This window comes from Biomphalaria glabrata, chromosome 5 (genome assembly GCF_947242115.1).
Source record: "Biomphalaria glabrata chromosome 5, xgBioGlab47.1, whole genome shotgun sequence".
In the NCBI taxonomy this organism is placed as follows: domain Eukaryota; kingdom Metazoa; phylum Mollusca; class Gastropoda; family Planorbidae; genus Biomphalaria; species Biomphalaria glabrata.
Window position 1 is genome coordinate 7,879,644 of NC_074715.1, and position 25,165 is coordinate 7,904,808.

General features: G+C 38.0%; 2 protein-coding genes and 1 long non-coding RNA gene across 5 annotated transcripts; 1 reads left to right on the forward strand and 2 right to left on the reverse strand.

Annotated features, from left to right (window-relative positions):
• Positions 1-842: 842 nt before the first annotated feature.
• On the reverse strand, positions 843-6,370 carry LOC106058621 (antistasin-like). The gene is made up of 2 exons (XM_013216079.2): positions 6,144-6,370; positions 843-1,893 (listed from the first exon to the last, which is right to left on the reverse strand). Exons 1-2 carry the CDS (start codon positions 6,214-6,216, stop codon positions 971-973), a joined length of 996 nt encoding a protein of 331 aa, XP_013071533.2. The 5' UTR covers positions 6,217-6,370; the 3' UTR covers positions 843-970.
• Positions 6,154-16,091, forward strand: LOC129926370 (uncharacterized). Of its 2 annotated transcripts, XR_008778000.1 has the most exons (4): positions 10,507-10,643; positions 13,499-13,582; positions 14,949-15,061; positions 15,186-16,091. It is a non-coding gene; the product is annotated as an uncharacterized LOC129926370 (long non-coding RNA). The 2 variants fall into 2 exon arrangements; XR_008777999.1 differs by lacking the exons at positions 10,507-10,643; positions 13,499-13,582 and adding an exon at positions 6,154-6,293.
• LOC106076439 (L-threonine 3-dehydrogenase, mitochondrial-like) lies at positions 9,512-24,240 on the reverse strand. 2 transcript variants are annotated; one of them, XM_056029876.1, is made up of 9 exons: positions 23,933-24,240; positions 20,326-20,368; positions 19,522-19,592; positions 18,214-18,429; positions 16,085-16,191; positions 14,980-15,067; positions 13,867-13,994; positions 12,243-12,381; positions 9,512-9,721 (listed from the first exon to the last, which is right to left on the reverse strand). In XM_056029876.1, exons 1-9 carry the CDS (start codon positions 24,087-24,089, stop codon positions 9,591-9,593), a joined length of 1,080 nt encoding a protein of 359 aa, XP_055885851.1. In that variant the 5' UTR covers positions 24,090-24,240; the 3' UTR covers positions 9,512-9,590. The 2 variants fall into 2 exon arrangements, with proteins under 2 accessions (XP_055885851.1, XP_055885852.1); XM_056029877.1 differs by lacking the exon at positions 18,214-18,429.
• Between the last annotated feature and the right edge of the window lie 925 nt (positions 24,241-25,165).

Genomic DNA, 25,165 nt, shown 5'->3' on the forward strand with positions numbered 1-25,165 from the left:
TCTGTTTACTTCAGTTTCGGACCCATGGGAGGGCCGGCTCAGTTTTTGTCATACAACACAATCTTAGTATTATTGTTCCAAAGAGCTTTCACCAGGGAGGCGTCACTTGAAGATGTAAAGACTCTTGCTAGATGCTAGAGGCCTGAGGATGAAGACAAAGCACACACATTGCAGTTTCACATTTACTTGATCAATACATCTTTTTGTAGGACGTCATTTATCCTCGAATTCAGGCTATATGCTCTCTTCTTATTTGGCGTTATAAATTATTACGTTGAGACGTTCAGGTAATCATTCCTACATCTCATAAGATCTTCAAAATGTTTTTTTTTCCTGATCAGGCATCTCTCTTTACAACATACATTTAGTATGATACAGAGAAGGCCCTAGCAATCGCTGGCCCTGGACGCCCCACTCGCCAGCCTCTAAGGCCGCATTTGAATGTTATCCAAGCTGTACTAATTGACTAATTAGTAATTTTTTAAAAATCATGTATTGTCCTCAACTATGAATAATTATGCAAAATTATAACTTGATCCAAAAATGGTAAGAGGGAGATAAAAAAAAAACGTTTACAAAATGTAAACAAGGGAACAAACTCCACAAATACACCGACATCTCTCAAAAACTAGCATTTATTTTCCCTTTTCGATACCAAACAAAATAATGAATTACCAATAGTTAATTAATTTAAATAGTTGATTTCTTTATATATTAAAATTGTGCTAGGTACAAAATTTAATTTTGTGAAATTTCAACTTGATCTGAGAATGTTTGTGGGAGAAAGGGCTAGTTCAAAGATTGTATCACATAGACACACAGTCAGACAAAGTGAGTTGGTATAAGCTTGTAAAATGTGGATTTTATTATATTTCTTTATTACAAATCATACAATTAAGTTAACGTTTCAAAATATGAAAGCTGTTGTAATTAATTTTGTAACCGTTGCGGTATAGTAAATATATGGACACTACGGCTTGCATTGACAGGTCTGGCAGCCGTTTTTGTCAGTTAGATAGCCGTTGGGGCATGGTACACATTTGAAAAGTGGGCACACTGCAGTCTTGCATTGACAGGTCTGGCAGCCGTTTTTGTCAGTTAGATAGCCGTTGGGGCATGGGGCACACTTAAAACGTGAACAAACGGGCTTTTTACATTTGCAAGTTTGGCAACCATTAGAATCTTGCAGGTAGCCGAAGCGGCAAGGTTTACATCTGATTTGTGGGCAAGGCCTCGGTTTACATATGCATGTGGTACATCCATTCTGGTCCACCACGTTTCCATAGAAACACGTTTTACATTTGAGTGCTGGACATTCATTTGGCTTGCATTGGCATGTTAGGCAGCCATTTGTGTCAGACAGGAAACCGTTAGGGCAAGCTTGACATGTCAAAACTGGACAATACTTTAATTGACATTTACATGTTTCGCAGCCATTTGCGTCCTTAGCGAAGCCGTAGGGGCAGTTAGTGTCTTGTAAGCAGTCATGCACTGGACATTCATGGAAGGGGCAAGTACAGTTGACTTTGCATCCGTATTGATCCACTTCGTAAATTAAATTTTGAAAACACGCAATTCTCGGGCATTTCAACAATGGGCATTGGTTGCACTGACAGATTGTACATCCTTTGTCGTCTTTAGCTAAGCCGAAGGCGCATTTAATTGTAGGGCAAATGGCGGGTTTGCATTCTACTGGTTGGCAAGAACATGTCGGGCATCCGTCTGGGGCTACTACTCGGCCGTTGGGGCAATTGAGATTCAAGCAGTCTACAGAGCAGTTTTGGGGGAGGCAAGAGCACGTAGTACATCCTTTAGAGTCGGTTGTCCAGTAAGTCCCAAAAGGACATCGACAAGCTACTTCTGGGCATCCGATATCAGTCTCTTCATCTTGAGCTGTGGATAAACAATGTTTAATGACTTATTTTTTCTAAGCGAAAATACGCATGAAAAGTGGCGTATTGAGCGTGCCAAGTGCCCTGGGGCCCCTTTGACAGCAAGCCCTGTCGATGCCCCGTCCACAATCATGTCGTAATTGTACATGAAATAGTGTAGTATTTAGATCAGATGTTCTCAAACTTTTTTTGACCAGGAGACCCCTTTACAAAACTTGCCCAGGGATCCCTAAGTCAAAAAGCTACATAAATGCATAGTGTATAGGTTTGTTCGTCAAAGAATAGTAGGCCTAGGTAATAGACATATAAAACAGCACTGAGGGACCACCATACAATCGTCTCACGGGCACTGGGGTTCCGTGGACCACAGTTTGAGAAGCACTGGTTTAGATAATCGTCTTGTAGCCCTCAAAGCTCCTGTACTTGGTGATTGCTGCCCGCCCGACAGAACGCCACTGCGTTTAAAGTTAAACTATAGCATTTTTTCTTTATAATCTTACAAGTGATAAACTAATTCCAGTTACATCAGTTATATATATATTTAGATCAGATATATATACATCATGGGCGTAGCCAGGGGGGTTTGGAGTTCAACCCCCCCCCCCCCCCCCGAAATAAAATGAATAGGAATTAAGTGACTGATTTTTTGCTTTGATTTTGTTTATTTTAGTTGAGATTTTAATACAAAACCATTACTTGCCACAGCTCAGCCAAGGTGGGTTTAAGTTTAAAACCCCCTACCAGGGGGGTTTGCAGTTAAACCCACTCATTTATAAAACCCCTGTTTCTATAAAACAAAACTAAAAAATAATGCAGAGAACAATTCCCTAATTTAGATTTTAAAACCCCCTCCGAAATTTACGATACCACCCCCCCCCCTTTCAGCATTAAAAAAACAAAGTACACACTCAAATTTCTATGAGAGTAGCCAAAGGGGTTTTGGGTTTAAGCCCCCTTTCAGCGGGGTTTATAGCTAAAATATACGTCTTCAATACAAAAAAAAAAAGCAAATTACGCACTCAAAATGCTATGAGCGATGCCAAAGGGGTTTTGGGTTTAAACCCCCCTTCAGCGGGTTGTCATGCTAAAACATAATGTCAGGTATCCATTAGAGCTGGGTTGACTCAGAGGCGCCCAAAAATCACGTAATTAAAAATCTCAGTCTTCACCAGGATTCGATCCCGGTATCTCTTTTCGGAAGCCAAGTGCTTTACCGCTCAGCCAACACTCCACCGGTTGAATATAGACACTGTAATAAAATGGTTTTGTTTCAGACGAAATTCTAAAATAACGTAATATCTCGCACTTCCAAAATCTTCTCTAGTTTTTTCGACATCTAAAAGTGACGGACGGACGGACGACAGACAAACCGCACAAAACTAAAAGAGACTATTGCCATTTCGAGGACAGCTAAAAATCGGTCTATTGAAACGAAGCCTGAGCGGCTTCATTTTGTCCTTTTGTCAGGAGCGTTGACTGACTGGACAGCATCATGCTACGGCAACATATGTTCGAGGGATAGGCGCCATTAAAAGAGCTAATGTTTCTCTACAAAGGGCTGCTTAAAAATCCGTGCAATGTTTCTCTCTTCTATTTAATTCAAACACGATAAATATGTAAATGAGATCCGGAATCTCGGGATACATTGAATCCATCTGCTCAGACTATAGCGTCATCAAAACTGAATCACATGTTTACTATGTTCAGATTAGCGCATTGAAATAACAATGATAATAATAGGAAAAAAAGTTGGCAACACGTTTCACTTCGAGGCTATATACCAGACGTGAATAGATTCAATAGATTAAAATGTCAACATGCAAGACGGTTGTTTTTCTTTATTGCGTGAAATCAATGCATGCTACAAACGGTTGTTTACCGTTGTGTGAAGTGTGTGTGTGTGCGTCTCTATCTTTGTCGATTAGGGAGAAGCGGTCTCCCATCACACTCCAACCAAAGGAAATCAGTTCATATCCTACTTCTTTATAGGTGAGTCGCAGGGGCGTTGCTAGGAATTAGCCATTATATGGGGGCCCGGGGGCTTGACATCTTTGGGTGCGCCTGCATTTTGCGTAATATTTAATATTTAATGCAAACTCCCCCCCCCCCACTCATTTGGGAGACCCCTCAAGTGGGGGCCCATGGGGATTTTCGAAATTTCCTTCATCCTTCCCCCAACCTAGCTACGCCACTGGTGGGTCGGGCTAATTCGGTTGAGTTAGCCGGGAAACAAAAGAGACAGAGGTGGGTGTTTATAAATCATCAACAAATTGACGGATGTAGATGGCAAAAAAAAAAAGGAAAATATTAACTACATCTACGCATTCTGCAACCAGTCACGTAATTTGGGGAAATAGGATCTTTTGGGAGTCATCTTACTCAAACAGAGTGTAAAACATCATCAACCTGTTCCTATATAGTAGAGAAACATCTCGCCCGGGGCAAAGTACTGTATTCGCGCCCCCACCCATTTTCCATGAACATCAGATAGAAATATGGACTGCGTGTGGCGCCCCCCCCCCCCTCCCTTTTCCCTTAGGAGAGCATCATTCACCCTTGCCCCCCCCCTCTTGTTAGTACAAAAACTCGGTAGTTCTTTACTCTTTCTGTCTGTATCAGCTCTACTGGTAAACTAGAGAAAGACAAAGACGTCTTTGCATGGATGTATGGATGTAGCCATATATGTCTGTGTGTGTGTACGTTATTAATATTTATTAAATTCTGACCCTTCATTTTTCCGAAGACGTTTATTGTGCCCTAGAAAAGGTTTTTTCCTCCAGTTAGTGAGAAAAGCTGTAGATATCCCGCCCTTACAAGCAAGGGTGTCTGGAGGAGCGCAGCAAGCTTCCCTGCGAGGCTCAAGACAAAGCCCCGCCGTCAGGCACTATTTTCGGTATTTAAAACAAAAAAAAAAAAAACAACATATTCTGAGGCATCTACAGTTCATTATCCAGCCATTAAAAATTTTAGTTAAAAAACTAATCTGCTATTCTTATTAAGGACTTAGATCCACCTGCGTCGCATTTGGCGCCAAGCTGTCTCCACAAAAATCTGTCCCTGGCAAAGGCTGAAGCCTCTTCCCACCTCGTGTCCACTCTTCTGAAGTCCTCTATGAAAGTGTGGCGCCATGTTATAATAGCTTCAACCCTCCCCCCCCCCCGCTGGAATTGGGGAGGGGGGGTTAGACACTAAACCTTTTGGTTTTATCCTAAAAAAAAAAATTCGAAGGGGATTTTAAAATCTAATTCCCTTTTAGCTATGCGCTTGGAATTGGGGAATTGTCAATTTCATTATGTTTTTTTTTTGTTTTGTCTTATAGAAGAGGGGGGGGGGGGGGTTAACCGTAAAACCCACTGGAAGGGGATTTTAAACTCAAATCCCCTTGCTGCGCTGGGGCAAGTGATGGTTTAATATTAAAATCTCACCTAAAATAAACAAAATCAAAGCAAAAAATCAGTCACAAAATTCCTACCCCTTGCGGGGGGGGGGGGGGGGGGATTTCATTTGTGGGGAGGGGGAGGGGAGAGATTAAGCCCCAGAACCCCCCCCCCCCAATTTCAACTACGCCCATGCCGTCAGTGTTTCGTCACTCAAACAACTTCTCTGTGTATTGCGTCTGTTTTCCTTAGAGGACTATTGATGTGTTTATAACAAAAGGACTTATCAAAGGAGAAGAACCCTACATTTATAGCCATATATCTCAATCCTTTAAGATTTATTTCTCCTTTTTGATATCAAAGAAATTTAAATAATTATCACTATTTAATTAACTAATTGATTTTTTTTTTTTTTTGATTGATTCACGTTTTGTTAGGAACAATGAAATATTGTGGAAAGTTTCAGCTTGATCCGAGAATGAGAAGTTGGAGACTTTGTACCAGACAGACAGACACAGTTAGTTGATATAAGCTTCTTCCTTTTGTTCAGGTACAATTTCTAATAAAGATCAGTAAGGAATTCTTAGTCTTGTTCTAACTGAAGGGGGAACTAAATGTAGATAATCCTGGTGAAGGCTCTATAATACCAAGGTAGATAGTTTAACACGAAACTGTGCTTTCCCTAGTGGATTAGTTTAGTATCTGTTTTCATTTGAAGAAATTAAATCTGAGATAGTCTAACAGTTTAAAACTACCACGGCTGAACTAGAGTAACGGGGAGATCAATGTGGACAAAATAGAACTTAGACCTACATAACAAAATTCACTTACTGCGTTTTAATTATCGCTAGTTGAAAGTTTATGAGACACTTACCAAGACATACTGTTAATGTTATCAATAACACAACTAGAAACGGCAACTCTCTGCTCTTCATTGTTCTGGTCATTCTCTACACCGCTAGATCTGTTGGGGGTTCTTCTTTGATATGAGGCGGCAATGTTTTGATCTCATGCAGTTGGACAGGTAGGGCTGCTCTCACTTTCACAGTGTCACTAGCTAAGTGTGTGTGCGTGTTTGTGTGTGTGTGTGTGTGTGCGGATTGGTATGTGTATGTGTGTTAGTGTGTGTGCGCGAATCGGTGTGTGTGTGTGTGTATCACTGGGTCGATTGCGAGAGGGAAAACAAACCAAAAGTGCATGAATGAAAAATCTACCAGGTCTTTCTGTTTGACTGACACCGATGACCACGTGACTCTTACGTATGTGTCTGTACTGTACGTATGTCCGCATGTGTTATGTGTACTATCATTACAGAGACAAGAAAAGGGGGGGGGGCATCGTTGATTTTGTAAGTCTATAATACACTCGGAACTTAAAGCACCGTGATTATAAACTCAAAAAAACAATAACATAATAACACCATAATTATCCTTCAGAAAAAGTTATCTTTGAAGTAGATAACAGAGCATAAGATAGCTAGACAGTATCAAGTTTGAAGACTTTAAAAGTTAGAGCTACAAATGCTAATCTTGGAAGAAAATATCATGCATCTAGTCATGCATTTTAAACAATGACTTAAGTTCAGCCAAGTCACTGGTTTTCCTGCCTGGCTTAGGCAACCCATGCCATGGTCTAATATCACTTGGAAAGAATCTATCTATCTATCTATCTATCTATCTATCTATCTATCTATCTATCTATCTATCTATCTATCTATCTATCTATCTATCTATCTATCTATCTATCTATCTATCTATCTATCTATCTATCTATCTATCTGTCTATCTATCTGTCTATCTATCTATCTGTCTATCTATCTATCTATCTATCTATCTATCTATCTATATATCTATCTATCTATCTATCTATCTATCTGTCTATCTATCTATCTATCTATCTATCTATCTATCTATCTGTCTGTCTATCTATCTATCTATCTATCTATCTATCTATCTATCTATCTATCTATCTATCTCCTATCTATCTATTTGTCTATCTATCTGTCTATCTATCTATCTATCTATCTGTCTGTCTGTCTGTCTGTCTGTCTGTCTGTCTGTCTGTCTATCTATCTATCTATCTATCTGTCTGTCTGTCTATCTATCTATCTATCTATCTATCTATCTATCTATCTATCTATCTATCTATCTATTTATCTATCTATCTATCTATCTATCTATCTATCTATCTATCTGTCTATCTATCTATCTATCTATATTTGCATGTGTAATGTAGTACATGGCTGGCCTTAAGCATAGGTAAACTAGGCAGCCGCCTACAATGATACAAAGTCTATTCACAAATGTTGACATCTACTTGTTAGACTTCATGTGAGCTAAGAAATCGTTTGACGACATCTTTGCACAATTTGAATTTAAATTATTTGGTAATTGTAATATAGATGCAGAAACGTTTTTAATGTATTTTTTGGTCCTAATTTGTTACAGATTTGGGGCCACACAATTCATTTGGGCTAGGGCCTCCAATTACCTAAAGCCGACCCTGTGTAGTATGTCAAATCAAATATACGTAAAACCCTAATAGATATATAGATTTAATCTACATTCATGTCATTATCTGTCAGCTGATGATGAAAATATAAAGCGATTAAAATACTGAAATGTAGAGGGGATTACCCGGAAATTTTGGCAACATTTGGCCTAGTATTAAGATAGACCATAGTATTTTGTATTCTATGAAGAACACTTTTGAAACCAAAGTACGCCATTGTAAATGGGTGGGGAAATTAGGTATGCGGGCCACATGCGACCGGCGGAGCGTTTAATGCGGCCCGCTGGAGCGTTTTATGAGGCCCGCGCACACTCGTAAATATTAGTTTATATTCACAAAGAATTTATTCATTTTAAAAATTAATTATTTTAAATATCTGTATGCATTATTAAAAACTATTATTGAAATCCCTGATTTTTAGATAAAGAGGCTAAAAATAAAATACTTTACATTCCAAAACCTTTAAATGAAATGAAGATTATTCTAATTGGCAATAGGTCCACTTTTACGGTATACAGATGTATGAAAACACGTCATGAAGCTATTTAAAATCATCACTAGCAGCTGGGAAAAGTTAGCACTGGAGAGAGAGCATAAAGGAAGGGTCTTTGATTGCAGATGCCATGCACAACAGAAGCAGAAAGAAGGCTGAAAATGCAACAGCGTCTGGTGATTTCATATGCCCAATCTGCAACCGCAGCTGTGTATCAAGGATTGGCCACATAAGAAGTTGCAAAGGGAAAAGATCGTCTCTCGAGACATAAAATGCCACAGAGACAGAATATGTCCAAACATTTGGTCAAAGACGCAAACTCAGACCAGTATTTATTTATGCTATAAAAAATGGTGTTCAAAGTAACAAAAGCGTAGGGTTGGCATGGAACAAGATGGCGGCTGTAACAACTGATGGTTCCCATGCTTTGATCGAGAAAATCTGAAGTTTTATAATAAAATGAAAGAACAATATCCCAACCATACATTCTTACTTGTACACGGAATGTGTTTTTGCAAACTTGCATTGAATGTCAAATATAATACTGAGCCAAACTTAACAGAGTTAGGGTTAGGGTTAGGAATTTAGACTGTTCCGAGAAGAGCTTGAAGATTTGAAAACTAAAAATTCAGATGTTCGGTACCACAGCAGTATTTTTTTAAGTCTTAAGTACACACACGTAGGCGCAGTGGCTGAGCGGCAAAGCGCATAGCTTCCGAAACGGGGTCCGGGATTCGAATCCTGGTGAAAAATGGGACTTTTAATTCCGGGATCCTCGGGTCCCACTGAGTCTTCCCAGCTCTAATGGGTACCTGACATTAGTTGGGGAAAAGTAAAGGCGGCTGGTCGTTGTGCTGGCCACATGACACCCTCGTTAACCGTAGGCCACAGAAACAGATGACCTTTACATCATCTGCCGTATAGACCACAAGGTCTGAAAGCGGAACTTTTAAGTACACATACAGATGTACATATATGCGCTCCCTTCCCCTAATTTTCTTAATGCGGCCCTCCATAGAATAAGGTTGCCCACCCACCAATTCTAAGCTGCTAGTGGTATGATCAAGTATAGTGTATCATTACTAGACTTAAAACATGATTGCAATTTACCTCTACCAGAATTTTAAAAGGAAACCTCCAAACTTAAATTCACTTCTCAGAGATCACATTCTGAACAAATTCAAACGAAAACGTGTTAAATAATGATTCAAATCCAAGTCATACGTTCATAATTTTTTTTTTTCAACATTGCCTAGCAGCGTCTCTTTTGCACTTCCACAAAAAATTGTGTGTATTGATTATTAAAGCGATGGAACATTAAGGGTCATTTAGTTTTGACTTCAGTGAGCGGAGTATTTTCTGGCATGCCGTTTCCAGAGTGTACTTTGGTCGGTAGCCCCAGTCGTTCATGGCGTTACTAAAGTCTAACTTTTCTGGCCAGGTTTCCGCTGCAATTATAAACGTTAATGGAAAAGTCAGATGTAACCAAATGAGCTACCATTGAATAAAACATGTCGATTACTTTAAGCTGTAGTTTACAAATTACTGATTTGGCTTAGAAATCTGAATTACAAAAACAACAACAACAAAAAGATTAGCTTTGCTCTGAATGAAAAGAAAGCGTTTTCTTCTTTATTCTTATTATTATCATGCTGCAGGGTTCCTATAACTCATTGATGCCCAAAATACGGCCCGCGGGCCAGATCCGGCCCGCCGAAATGTCGGCACAAAGAATATAAAATCCGCTAATCCCCCCCCCCCCCCTTTCCTAAAGAAAAGGTTTAAAAATGTCTCTTTAACTACGTTAGGGCCCTCAATTTTTCTCCGATGATTGGTACCATGACTAACATTTATGCGTTTATGAGACTCTTAATGTAGAATTTATCATTTAAAAAAAAAAATTACTTTTTTGGCAGAACATGATAATAAATAAAAAAAAAATTGTTAAACTACGTCTAGAGATTGGAGGATTAATGTAAAGCTAGCTACACTGTCGCTCATATTTGTAGTAGAGAAATGAAGCTGTTTTCTGACGCATGAGATAATAATATCCCATTAATGAATGTAAGTGCTAGATCCACGGGTTTCTAATTAAATAGTTTCAGGTCAATTTCATTTCGTTTTTGTACCTTTCCTTTATATGGCCCGCGACACCAGTGTCGGAAATTAAAATGGCCCGCAGGTTGATTTATGTTGGGCACCACTGCAGTATAACTAGTCCTATATTTTAGATTAACTGCACTGTGGTTTACAGATCACACAGCTGTACAAGCTGTTTTTCTTCTATACGGATGCTTTGGGATCAGTTTAATCTTGTTTGTAAAAATGTTTCTAAAATGTGTTACATATTTTGGATGTTCATCCTGTTGAGTACGTTGCTTTAGTAGACTGAGTCTAGAATCTTGATATAGAAATATAGATGTAGACTAGAAGTATGACTTAATACGTTAAATCTGAAAATTACAAACCCTAACCCGAACCCTAACCTAGATATTGTTCACTTGATATCGAATGTAGATCTAGACTAGGACTCGTATAACTTTACACGTTTAATCTTAAAATTACTAGACCTAGGCCAGTGTTATGATCAGAAGACCCCAACTCTAACCCTAACCCTAACTTATAAAAGTAGTTATTTTTTTAAATTTTAAAATTACAACTAAAGCAAAAAAACAACAACACATTTCAATCATTATTTCATTCCAAGAGTTAGTTAATAAATGGAAAATATATTTCATAATAATATATTGATACTTTTTCCTTTGTGACCTTATATGCAATTTTTTTTTTACCAATGCACGAATCTATGAATGAAGCTTGAATTATTAATAAAGAAATCTGTGACCTTTTTAAAAAATTACCTCCCCTAAAGTTTTTCATTTAAAAGTGATGTATTGTTATGAAAAATCTGCTTGCATTAAACGATTCACTTTCAGAAAAGAAAAAAAAAGTAGCCGTTGCATTAGAACTGAGTTTCCAAGATCTAAACAGGTCGGTCGGACGGACGGACGGACGGACAGACCACACAAAATAGTGTCTATTTCCCTTTCGGGGACCGCTAAAAAACAACTTAAAGATGCTTTTTGTTTAAAAAAAGAGAGTGTATAGAGCGATTATTTTTCACTTAAAAACTAATGAATGTTACATTAAAAAACATTGAACATTTTTACTCAGCCTCCATCCCCCCCCCCCTCTTCCCGAGAAAGAATCATTGTTAAGCGAATGTATAGATCTACGACAATTCCAATCTCAGGCCTTTCGATCTAGAATCAGAAGACAGAGCGCAAAATGTTCCTGAAAATAAATTTATTCAACTCTTCAATCAATCATACCTCACATTCGAATATTCCCTAACACGATAGTCCTTTCAAGAACGCGATAATCCTTTCGAAACCGATATTGGATCTAGATCTAGTTCTTTAGCCAAATTAAAATTTATTCTTTTTTTTTTTTACATTTCGGAAAGTTATGTTTGTAAAATGTTTTGTTTGTAAAATGTTTTACATGTTTCGGATGTTCCTTCAGAGTTGAAGATAATTTACTTCCTAGTCCAAACCTCCCTCAGGACGACGGGGGATGGGAGCGGCCAGGGTTTGAACCCTCGACCGTCAATAAATATGAACGACAGTCCAGCGCGCAAACCGCACGACCAGGCAACCAGTTATAACGGTCAAACGAAAATTCTCCCAGTGTGGCCAACAAGCTAGTTATTCTTTTCTCCGCGATATACTTCAACTGTTAAATTTCTAGCAAAATTTTTCGAGCCGTTTTTGATTATTGTGTCCATGTTCCACCAAGGCTCCTCCAAGAAGTTGTGACTTGAATAGAGGTATTGTAAAAATTCTATATGAAAAAGTTAATTTTCTTCATTTTTACTTAAAAATATGCTCTATTGACTCAGCTTATATTACATTAAAAAAAAAAGGTTGATCCATTAATGGGCTTAACAGTCTCCATTAAAAGCATTACCTATACGTTGTCTGTAGTCAGGTTTGTAAGTCACTTGAAAGGATGGATTCTCTTTCTGTATTTCTAGAGCCAGTTCTTCGGGGCTGAAGTCCAGGGCTCCAATATTGTAAGTTCTCTTCTTTAGTAAGTTGTTTGGCATCTATGCAAATTGTATTCACTTATTTTAAGAATAATCTAATTTTAATAGCACAGTGAATAAACAAGATGTAGATCGAGGGACACTCTGATAGGTACTAAATTCTTCACTTTAAGATAATGACAGTAATTAGCGGTTCTTTTCCTTAGATAAGCTTTGTTTTTATATTCCCCCTCATCCTCGGAAAAAATATTCTGTCTACGTCCTGACTTGATCTTAAAGATGACTGATTTCGATGATATACATTCAAGTGGACCCAAGAATAAGGAAAATACAACCGAAAAACAATGATAGATCCGCTATGAAGAATCTAAATGATGCTTCTTTACACATAGGGATGATCTCATGTCTGAACATCCGTCAGTTTTACATGGAAGTTCCTACACCCTACTACTTGCTTCAAGCCCAAGTTCTCTGATGTGTGTACCCCCATTCCCCGGGCATGCTACCCAGCCTCAAAGTGGCGCCCGTGTGGAAACGAACGTAGAAAGAAACGATTATGTTAAGGGTAGCAAAACAAGAATCTCGTGGGGTCTAAGGGGGTGCGAGAGCATCCTCATTGCACTGTGCGGCGTTGTAAAAAAAAGCTCCCTCAACCTTATCACAATTCAGGCGCCGTTCCTCAAGGGGCCGTTACAAAAATGGTATGTCCTTCACGTTAGCCTAGTGTACAGTGTTCTCATACAGGCTGGTGAGAGGAAACTCGTGTTCACTTTTGATGGACTAGAGTTCCAAGAGCCGAAGGCTCAACTCTACCTGACAAGTTTTAAGAAGAAGAAGAAGAAGAACTTCTATTCTGCGACGTCATTCGTCTGTCTGGCTACGTCACTACTTTTTTACTGCCACTAAATACAATGCAAAATATATTTATTTACAACCTAACATACTCTTTAAGCTAATCTAGGTCTCTAAATTTGCTCTATGGCGAGTAGTCTCGATGGGCCGGACACTACTGTCCCGCAGGCTGGATATGGCTCTCGGGCTGTAGTTTGGGTGTCACTGAATAAGGTTATACGGAAGTATACAAATAAAACGATTTTTTTTTTCATAAAACATTTGTACTATGTACAAGGGAATACTTTTAGTCTAGGTAAATCTTTAGTTTATTTTTTCATTCCAGTCTTCAAGTGTGGAAGAAAAAATGTGAGTCAAAAGTTTAAAAAAATGGAAATTCCCGAAACTTGCAGCGAAGTTGATAGAGCAGGTTCGATCCACATACTGGCCATTTTTTTTCCAATCAGGATACTATGAGATCCGATTCCATTTTATTTAACCATAAATAATGAATGGATGTTTTGTTAAAATTTATATATCTTGATTATAGGTTTAGTTTTTAGATAATTTTAAACTAGTAATTTAAACAAAAATATTTGTAGTCAAACTAAATTTCCATTTGTTTTGACCAATAAAAATTATCTAATCTTATCTTAATGAAGCTATTTCTCAGATTATGTATAACACTTAAAAAACATAAACTCCAACCAAAACCTGCAAGTATTGAGCAGTAGCGTGATGTAAGTCATCAATGTAGATCATTGGAAGTCTTGTGTCTAGCTTCAGGCAGCAAATGTTGACTTGATTGGTAACTGCGTCGTGGAACATCTTCAATGCGTAGTCTGAAGATGAAAGGAATGATTATACTATAGTGTGGGAAGCGTGGTCGAAAGGCCAAGTGCGCTTGAACTTGGCTACCTAGAAGTTCGAGGTTCGACACCCGACTCGGGCAGAGTTGTGTTTACTGAGCGCCTAAAGGCAGCACGGAACACCAACTCCTAGATACCCCTAGATACCCCCTCCCCCCCACCGGTCCACAAATGAGATTGGACCATATCGCTCTGAGCATGCTATAAGCAGGAAAGTAGCGCTATATAAAAGCTATAATAATAATAATAGCAAAGTAAACCTTACTATACATTGAAATCTATATGATGCTCTGTTATGCTGTAACACGCAATGCAAAGATATGCTTTCTTATCTAGAAACTAGCAGTCATTCATTTTAAATAGATTACTCTGTGCAATAGAAATCCATATTCAAATCATGTTTCTTGATTTATCTAAATGACTTCAAAAGAGAGTTTAGACATGAAGTGTTCATCCATGACCTTGACATATATTATTAGTCACACTGAGTTATTGTTGCAAGTCTAGATCTATTACAAATTGAATTCCATGACTGATCTTAACTAATTGATACAATTACACTTCGAACAAACTTTGATTCTTTTTAAAGTATTTTTTGTTTTCCTTGTTTAATTGTACATTTATTATGAGCTCAGTTTGTGATATGCAGCATTTAAGTTTACGGCCATACATGTTTTAAAATTACTCTCTCTCTCCCTCCGTCCCTCCTCCTCTCTCTCTCTCCCTCCCTCCCTACATTCCTCCTCTCTCTCTCCCCTCCCTCCCACCCTCTCTCTCTCTTTCTCCCTCCCTCTCCCTCCCTCTCCATCTCCCTCCCTCCCACCCTCTCTCTCTCTCTTTCTCCCTTCCTCCCTCCCTCTCTCTCTCCCTCTCTCCCTCCCTCCCTCCCTCTCCATCTCCCTCCCTCTGTTTTTTTTTTTCAAGCAGAAGTCCTATGTGTGAAACTAAGAATACTGACCAGTAGTACCGCCTCCTGGCTTGTGTTCTGATATGACTCCAGGGTATCTGAGGCAGCGAAAGTCAAGTCCGAACTTTGTATGGTAGTACTGAAGGATTTAAATTAAAACATTCTTACATTTAGAAATTAAATATAAAAAATGTTTTGAAAAATTGGCTCCAAATCTTGAAAAGTTTAAATAATAAAAGTTTGTTTTTTTCCTTTAGCCATATTTCATCTACTGAAAGAAAGAGCTGATATTTTGACTTAACCAGACCCTCACCATGTGAAGCATAAAATGTACCGCATAGGATGTTACACATTTAATTGTTTGAATTAGATGAAGGAGTACAGGTTATAGTGTTGAACTCAAATCGGCCATCAGTCAACCTTGCGATATAATCAACACTCCCAAGTACATCATCATTATACCAACATCACCACATGTACACCAGTACACACCATCATCACACCATCATCATCATCATCATCACACCAACATTATAATAACATCCAACCACACCATCGTAATAACACCCAACCATACCAACATCACAACATCCAACCATACCAGCATCAGAACACTCAGCCATACCATCATCATAACACAGCACACCAAAATTACACCCATCCACACCATCATAACACCCAACCACACCAACATGACACCCAACCACACCATCATAACATCCAACCACACCAACATAACACCCAACCACACCAACATGACACCCAACCACACCATCATCATAACATCCTACCACACTAACCTTACACCCAAAAACATCATCATTAAACCGAACCACACCATCATCATAACATCCCACACCAACATTACACTCATCCACGCCAACTGCACCATCATCATAACATTCCACATCAATATTACACCCATCCACACCATCATCAAAACTTCTGACCACACCAAAATACACCAAACCACACCATCATCATAACACCCATCCACACGGACATTACACCCAACCACATCATCATCAACACCCAACAATAATAACCATCATCAAGCCAAACCACACCACCATCATCAACCTGGAATTTTTATCATCCACATCCAACCACATCCTCACCAGCCTTCGCCACACTCTCGTTACCCTCAAGTCTTCACCTCTCCCATCAGCTCGGCGTGAATTTTACAGATCCCATACAAAGACTTTGGTCTCTGTACAGCAAGGTCTGGCGTTGGGTTTCTGGGTGACTCTGGACCAAATGAACCTAAAACATGAAGTAAACTCAATGTAGCAAACAAAAGCAAAGTCAAAGTGTATTGACTGTGAACTGTAAAAGTATCGCACAAAGGGAAATAATCAAGTTTAAAAGCAAATTATATCAGAATTTGTGTAGATGGACTATTGTTTTTAACTTAAAGGGAAACTCCGATAGTTTTTCAAATTTTAGTTATTGACTTATTTAAATTCTGCGTAAAAAGTTGTAATAGTAAACATTATATGATTTTTTATTTAAATGCTCAGAAAATTTTATATTTAATAAATTAGACACAAAATTCTTCACGCCCCCCAAAAAACGGGGTTCTGTGAGATTTTGTTTTAAGTTATTTCATGCGTCACTTCCCTAAACAATACTGAAAGAGAAACTTGATTTAACCAATCGTATCGCTTCATTCTTACAGTAGCTGTTAGGCTGTTAGGCTTAGTGACGGCCTAGTCCAGAGCTATGATACAGTTATATATATAAACATGTATAGATAGATCCAAAAGCATTAGGATAACCAACTCAAGAAAAAAAAGTAACATTTTCATCTAAGCCTCTCCCTGTCCCAAGAAGTAAATAGATCGTGTGTCTGACTGATTTGAACAAACTGGTCAGTGTAAGGCTAGTCAAGACTACGTGTTGTCGGTCATGACAAGACAACCAAGCGATAGTGTTTGTTGTGTGTTGAGTGGTCTGGCGAGAAAATACACACTGCCGTGATTAGTCAAGCATGTAAATCTACTTTAAACACGCATTTTTTTCTTTGCATACAAGATCCTAGATCTATCTGCATTGAAAAAGATATATTTCTTTTACAAGAATGTAAACTTTGCTGCATGGTCTCCTGTTATACAATAAGTCAATAGATTAAAACACCTTTGTGACGTCACATAGAAACCCGGTGAAAGTCTGACTGTTTTGGATGCGCAGGAAAATTACGTCGGAAAAACATCAATTACTAAGTTATTATTGCAAATAAAAAAAAAAGAAGAATATATTCATTATCTGTAAATCAAAACACGTATTATATCAAAAATTGTCAAAACCATCGGAGTTTCCCTTTAAAATTAAAAAAAAATAAACAAAGAAATAAAATCAATATTTCAGAATGCTGTAGTATGTAGTTATATATTTATTACCATGCTGGTCTAATTATCTTCTTAGAATTTATTCGTTCTTAAAAAAAAAAGATTATTATTCGTCTCAATGAGTACATAATTATATATATTAATTGCACATTACAGGAATATGAATAATTCTATATCAGCACGAGGCCTTCCATCACCCTTATAGCGATCCAGGACTGGAGGTCCGTACTACGTATATGGTGTGACCCAACCCAGTAATGGTTATATTCATTTAGGGACCTTTAGAGTGGGCTGAGGGTTGAAAAGATAAAGGTCTACAACTGTCCGATGAGAGAAACTCTTCCCAGTGTTTAATGAGGTGGCGACGCTCTGCGCTCCAGTTCCCTGATGGACTTTTTGGCAAGTGTAGCTTTGATAAAAGTAAGTCATGTCACTCGCATGCCAGATGGAAGAATCCCAAAGACATCCTATACGCTGAGCTTGCGGAGGGAGTCTGACTCAAGGGCCGCCCAAGACCAACCTCTAGAGATGTCTGTAAGCGAGACATGAGAACCATGTGGGAGGAGATAGCCCAAGACCGGACAACATGGAGACAGACTGTACGTGCTGATACGAACTTAGCCGAGTTCAAAAGAAACGAAGCTGTTTCAGACAAGAGAAAGAAAATGAAAGCTGCCCTGTCAGCTAGCTCTAAGTCAGATGCACATACCAGCACGAACTGTGGCAAACTCTGCCACTCCAGAATTGGCTTGATCAGTCACACCAGATTCTGCCCCGTCTCAAGACAAAACCAAAACAGGTGACTCATCTGGGCGCATCCATTGTCTTCCGAGACAGAAAGAGCCATACTATAAAGTAAGTCTAGACCTTGTGAATTCTATACAAACTTCAGACACATTCAATAGTAGTGTGTGAAAGACTCTGTACAGCTACATACCTATTGTACTGGGTACAAATAGCTTTAAGTTGAGCTGTCTGGACACTTCCAGTACGTTGTGAAGTCCTATGATATTAATGTCCAAAGCCCGCTGAGTGTTGGCCTCAGCGTCAGCACTTAGTATGGCGCTGTAGTGGACTATACAGCCTATGTCCTGCTCCACGCAAGTCCTGGCTAGTAAACCTTGGTCCTGGACATTCAAATAGACATATGGACCTGGGAAGGAAAGATGAGTATAGGTCAACTGATGAGGAAAAACACAGCATCTGGATGTTTGATTAAGGGAGTTATGGTTTGGGGTCCAAGACTTAGTGCCTTGATCCAATACATATATTGTATAAAATAGATTCATATAATATATGTTTTAATAATATGATAAACATCGTATTTTGTCATTTAAAATAAAGAGAAAAAAAGCAGTACAAGGATCGAACCCACGATATTCGTATTGTTAGCGCAACGATCTATCAACAGCCATACTACTATTGAAAATTTTGCTTGACATAGGATCAGATTGAAGCCTATCTGATCGGGTGTGATCAGTGTCTGTGTAAGAAAATTAGCTCTAAATAATTGATTACTTACTTCTTTTTTTCCTTTTTAAAAAAATCAACTTTCTACATCTGTCTAGTACAAATCTTGCTTTCCGGGAAAGGATGGGCTTTACGGAGAGTGTGAGGTCGACGTGTTGCGCGAATCCTCCTCACTTAAATCCGAATTCCAGCGCAAGTCACTAGTTCAAATTTTGTACACGTCATCTCTCCCACTTACCATTCTCGAATCAAGTTGAAACTTTGCACACATATTGTTTGTCCCAAAGATAACATATTCAACAAATAATTAACCATTTAATAAATTAATTAGTTCTTATCAAGTCTGTTTTATTTATAAAAAGGGAGGTACATTTTATATTAATATAATAAATTAATTCCCCTTAAATAAGTTTTTTTTTTCAATTATTTTTTTTTTTAAATATAATTCTTGCTTTTAATTCAATTTAATAGGAGAGCTATCGTTATAGAGAGCCTGAACACTGACATGTGACGTGGCAACGAGCTATTGGTCTAAACTGACCACATGTTGTGACGTCGCAGGTCAATGTTGAGGCCTTCTTTAACGACAGGTCTTGATTTACACCACGCTGTGCACTCGTACTTCCAACTTTCGACCAAGTTTTTTTTGCATTTCTTTACTCGTCCACTCAGGGAACGTGTACATTATGTAATACAATGATGAACGAAACAATGACTGCTCTTTTCATAGTTCTAAGATTTTGGCGAGGATTGTATATATTATTATTAATGGTACCTGAATCTCTAACACATTCGCTGGCTTTATGAATGTCTGACATGACTACGTTGTGATGACCAAGTTGATCTCTAAAAAACAAACGATTTTATAAAGAAATGTAATTTGCATTTTATAAAGAGAATATATTATTTTATAGGATTATCAATTAAGCTATTAAAAAAAAAAAGATTTTCCAACTATTTAGTCTAAGTAACAAAACAAAGTCTAGAGTCTCATAAATCTAAAAGTCTATTTTTAGAACTATAGACATATAGAGACAGATTGCCTAAAGCTCTTTAGTAGAACTCATGGCGGGCTCTCTTTAATCATTGTTTTTGAAAATCAAGAAAAATAAATGAGTATTTTGGTCATTTTCAGCTCTTATACGGTGACCATTATTAAATGCATTTTTTACATAATAAATAATATTTTTCAATGTTATCATTAAGTAAACATGTCGAACTATTTGTGACATGTAAAAACTAAAAATCATTTTTTTTTCCAAAACCATTATTTCATGATCTGGAATGTTTCTCCGCCCTAATGTCAATGATATCGAGGGCATGTGACTAGCACAAAGACCAACTTCTTTTTTATTTATTTCTAATGCAATTTCTTTTTGGAGCTGGATAAGCTCAGAGACGTCTTTTCAATCTCAAAGTTAAAAAATCATCGGGATTCGAACCTATGGCTAAACGGTTCTAAAGCCGAGCTCTTTACAACTTAGCCATTACGCCAACTTTATTTTAAAATATATTTTCATCTAAAACATTTAAAAAGGAGCAATGGATTTGAGAATAAAGAAATGATTAATTTTCTAACCTTAAAATTCTTGCTAAACCAAACCCAAGCTGTCCCAAAGCACCTGTTGATAAGGTAAATATTAATTAACTATAAAGCATACAATGTAACTTAAACATGCCATTTCTTTTTCTTAAATAATTTTTCTCTAATCAATAATCATCTCTCTTTGTAATGACAAAAAATCATGAGATAAAATGATAAATGCATGAATTTGAACCATTGACGGCTATGTTCCCTTCCACCTCAAGTATCTTAAGGATAAACAGACAATTTCTAGAAGCCATAGTCCAGAGAGTTCCACTCGAACTCAGCTATTGCTTTTTTACCAAAGGAAGAGATGGAAAGGTGAACAAGAAAAGAAAACAAAAAGCCTCTAGCACCAAGTTTACTTGGCAAGGAGGACATCCATTTTATCATTGCTTCTATCTGTCACACTGGCTTGACATGAACTGTTATTCGTTCACCTTGGGTCAAGAAGGTGAAAAGCACGAGAAACCTCGGACATAGTTAGAGGAAGTAAGAATGACTACATTCACTTTTAGTCAGTAGCTTTCGTTTATGGGATTTGAGACAGTACACAGGTTTCTATTAGCAGTCGTCCCTGGGACTTTAGAGAGAACGGATATTTTAGTATTAGTTTTTTGTACTTGGAGATGTACACATATTTTGTTACGCGCTTTGATGCCGACGAGATTATAGTAAGGCTGCATATACACCTAGTCTAAAAGATGTAATTATATTTCAATACATTGGATTATCTTTGTGTAACTGCTATGAAGTTGCAGTATATTATTATTATTTAAAAATTGTTACTTGTCTGCTATAGTTGGAGTCAAGTCAATCTGTACTATTTATGTTTGCTACGTGTTAAGTTTAGCTCCAGGACGCACGAGCCCAGCATTCGCGACATATTGATTGCAATAGCAATACACGTTTCTACAATTCGTGACGAGTGTAAGTGTAATATCTATACTCGTCAAACTAATACTTACTAATCCTTAACACTACCTAAATCATGTGCTGAAAGAAACAGATTTTTAAATGTTCTAACAAAATGCGTAGGTCCAATAAGTTTTAGATAGATCTGCAATTTTTTTAATATTCATACGATTTCCATGTGATGAAATACATACGAACAACCCGCAGTTCGTTACGAGTTGGTATTCTACAAAACTCCTCTAGTCACCAAGTGTCTGATGCCGATACATTGGAAATCGTCTTGAGATAGTTTCCACAGCATGAAACTGTCTCAGTTTCCACAGCAAGAAACTGTCTCAGTTTCCACAGCATGAAGCTGTCTCAGTTTCCACAGCATGAAACTGTCTCAGTTTCCACAGCAAGAAACTGTCTCAGTTTCCACAGCATGAAGCTGTCTCAGTTTCCACAGCATGAAACTGCCTCAGTTTCCACAGCATGAAACTGCCTCAGTTTCCACAGCATGAAACTGTCTCAGTTTCCACAGCATGAAACTGTCTCAGTTTTCACAGCATGAAACTGTCTCAGTTTCCACAGCATGAAACTGTCTCAGTTTCCACAGCAAGAAACTGTCTCAGTTTCCACCACAGCAAGAAACTGTCTCAGTTTCCACAGCAAGAAACTGTCTCAGTTTCCACAGCATGAAACTGTCTCAGTTTCCACAGCATGAAACTGTCTCAGTTTCCACAGCATGAAACTGTCTCAGTTTCCACAGCAAGGGTTAGGGTTAGGGTTAGGGGTTAGGGTTAGGGTTAGGGTTTCCACAGCAAGAAACTGTCTCAGTTTCCACAGCAAGAAACTGTCTCAGTTTCCACAGCAAGAAACTGTCTCAGTTTCCACAGCAAGAAACTGTCTGACTCCAACTCCGGTGAATGTAAATGAATGCAATGTGTTGCCGATATGCAATGAGCGTGCTCAGCATGTCATATAAGCAGACGAGAGACGCGTTACACAGCTCTCCATCAACACAGTCAATGTGTCTTTAGATTGTAAAGTAAAGTTTATCTTTCAGACCTATGGGGCAGATGATGTTTAAATCATCTGTTTTTATGGCCAATGAAAAACGAGCAGGGTGTCATGCACAACGACCAATCGCCTTTACTTTCCCCAACTTAAGTCAGGTAGAGTTGGGTGGACTCGTGTGGACCATAAAATCCCGAAATTCATAATTCCAGTCCTAACCGAGATTCGAATCCAGGACCCCAGGTTCGGATGCCAATCGTTTAACCACTCAGTCACCGCGCCCCCGTCTTTAGATTGAGTAAGCTAATAATTAAACTTTTACAAACGACCGAAATTAATGAAGAAATAACAATAAGACTGTCTACTGGTGTACCAAATACGGTCCGCGGTCCATATTCGGTAAGTGGTGAGGTGCTATATGGTCCGTCCAAAATTCTGCCCATTGGACATATAAAAAAACAAGAACCTCTTATGCTTAATTTCATTTAGGTCAAAGATTTATTTTTGGAGGCGATTTCACGTGTTGGAAATATCAGTATTAAGTCTAACATAAATATATAATAAAAAAAATTATACAAAAAGATATACATAGCCGAACAATTTAATGTCGTTGCTTTTTGTTTGGCTTTTATTTTGTTTAATATCGAAAGATGGGGAATACATGTTACTTAATGAGACATGTGGATGTATTTATGGATTTAATCCCCTTATTAAGTTTGGATTTTATTTTTCTACTCTTCCTATTCTCGAATTAAGTTAAAATTTTGCACAATTATTCAGAGTCGATAACAAGAGACGAATCAAACCAAAAATTAATCAATTAGTTAATCACTTAGCACTAATTACTTAATTTAGCTTTGTATCGCAGAAAGGGAACTAGTACCTGCCATTTTTAGATAAATTCTGAGATATATTTGACTTTACTGTTTTTGTTCTAGATATTTATAGTCTTTTGGTAGATTTATTCAAATTTTGGAGATCTTCACTTCTCGACTCTGAATATTCACACGATAACGGTTTAAAATAGATACAAGAAACCTACGAATTAATATAGTTCTGACACCACATTGTATCCAAAGGTTTGAATTCTTGGCGAAAGCAATACGATGACCAAGAAAGAGATGAATGGATAATTTGTAAGTACCACTATGAGGCGTGATGGTTGTATAGAGGACGATATACTTCTACACAGGTGATTCCGTGTTCGAATCCTGGCAAAAATTGGGATTTTTACTTTTGACATCTTCAGGGCGCCTCAGAGCAAACCCAGCTCTAATGGGAACCTGACATTAGTTGCAAAGGCCGTTGGTCGTTGTGCTGCCAACATGACAACCTTGTTAACCATAGTCCACAGAAACAGATCTGCCCCATAGATCACAAGGTCTGAAAGGGGAACTTTACTTTTTAAGTAAGACTAACAAGAAAAAAAAAAAAGGTCATCGTGAGTCACATCCAGCTACAGAACGTAGCAGTCATCAACCCGCTACACCCCTTCGATAGCCAATATCGATTCACGTGTTTCCTTTAGAATTGAAGATTATTACACCCTAGCCCGAACATGCCGCATGACTGTGGGGGATAGCTGGGGAAAGTGGCTTCGAACCTGGGACCATTAAGACGACAGTCACATACCTTACGACCAGGCAGCCAGATGGAAGTTAAAGTTAAGTCTAACTAATGACCAAACCTGTAATCAGAACTCGAGAGACATTTGTATGTAGACATACTGCCCGTATACAACTTGCAGGGAAGACAAGTCTTTCCATCAAGAGTTTCCTATTCCTTCCTATTCCCATTACTTGCTGGCAAGGTGATGAAAAACTCTGAACAAGCAGAGACCTCATTGCTAATGAATACTATTAAGGACTATGCACAATGGCAATAGTTGGAAATAAACATCGTCTAGTATCCTCCCACTACGTCATTGCAACACAGATATTATTTTCACAAACATTCTGTATTGCTATAGTGTTTGTTTTGATTGCACTAACAGGATATCCGTCGTGTGCAAAGTCGCACAAAAAATTAACTCTAAAAGATTAAGAAAACGAAAGATAGATTTAAAAGTATAATAATAATAATGGCAATGTCCTCGATTCTTATCTTCTTATCTTATATAATACAGACGTTACGTCAAAAAAGAAGATGATTACGTCCTACACGTCATGCATTTAGTCATGCATATTAATCAATGACTTAAATTCTGCCAAGTCACTGGTTTTCCTGGCTAGCTCAGCAACCCATTCCATGCTCTAATAGCACTAGGGAAGAAGGAGTATTTGTACAAATTTGTCCAAGCATATGGAACGAGGAGTGTCTACAAGAGTGCAGTCTTTTCAGACAAGAAAATATGAAGAATACTGTTATAAAAATGCTTACATTAAATGTAATTGTATCAATTAGTTTGGATCAGTCATGTGATTAAATTTGTAATAGATCTAGACTAACAATAATAAATCAGTACGATTAGACATATGTTGTTATCAATTGTTTATATTTAGTGCAATTTCAAACTTTAGTTTTCTCAATGATCTTAAAACTGGTTTGAACCGGTTGGGAAAATGAGGAGAGGGAAAGACTGGAATATCTGGGTATATATATAAAGTGTGACAAATGAGTATTGAGAGATATCGCAGTAATTGTGTGGTTCTTTCCCTTATTTAAGCTTAATTTGTAAAAAAGTTTTGTTTTTTTAAATTTTGCGTATTTTCTTTGTATATACGCTTAATATTAGATCAAGTGCTCACGAATCCGCTAGTAGAAACCCTACATGATTAGTGAATGGATGGCTGCATGGTTGTGCAGTGTGTGCTCTAGACTGACATCCGGTGGTCACAAAGGTCTCGGGTTCAAAGCTGGCACTCTGCCCCCTCCCCCACCCCCCCCCCCACGTCGTACTGTCATAAAGTTTTGGGCTTAA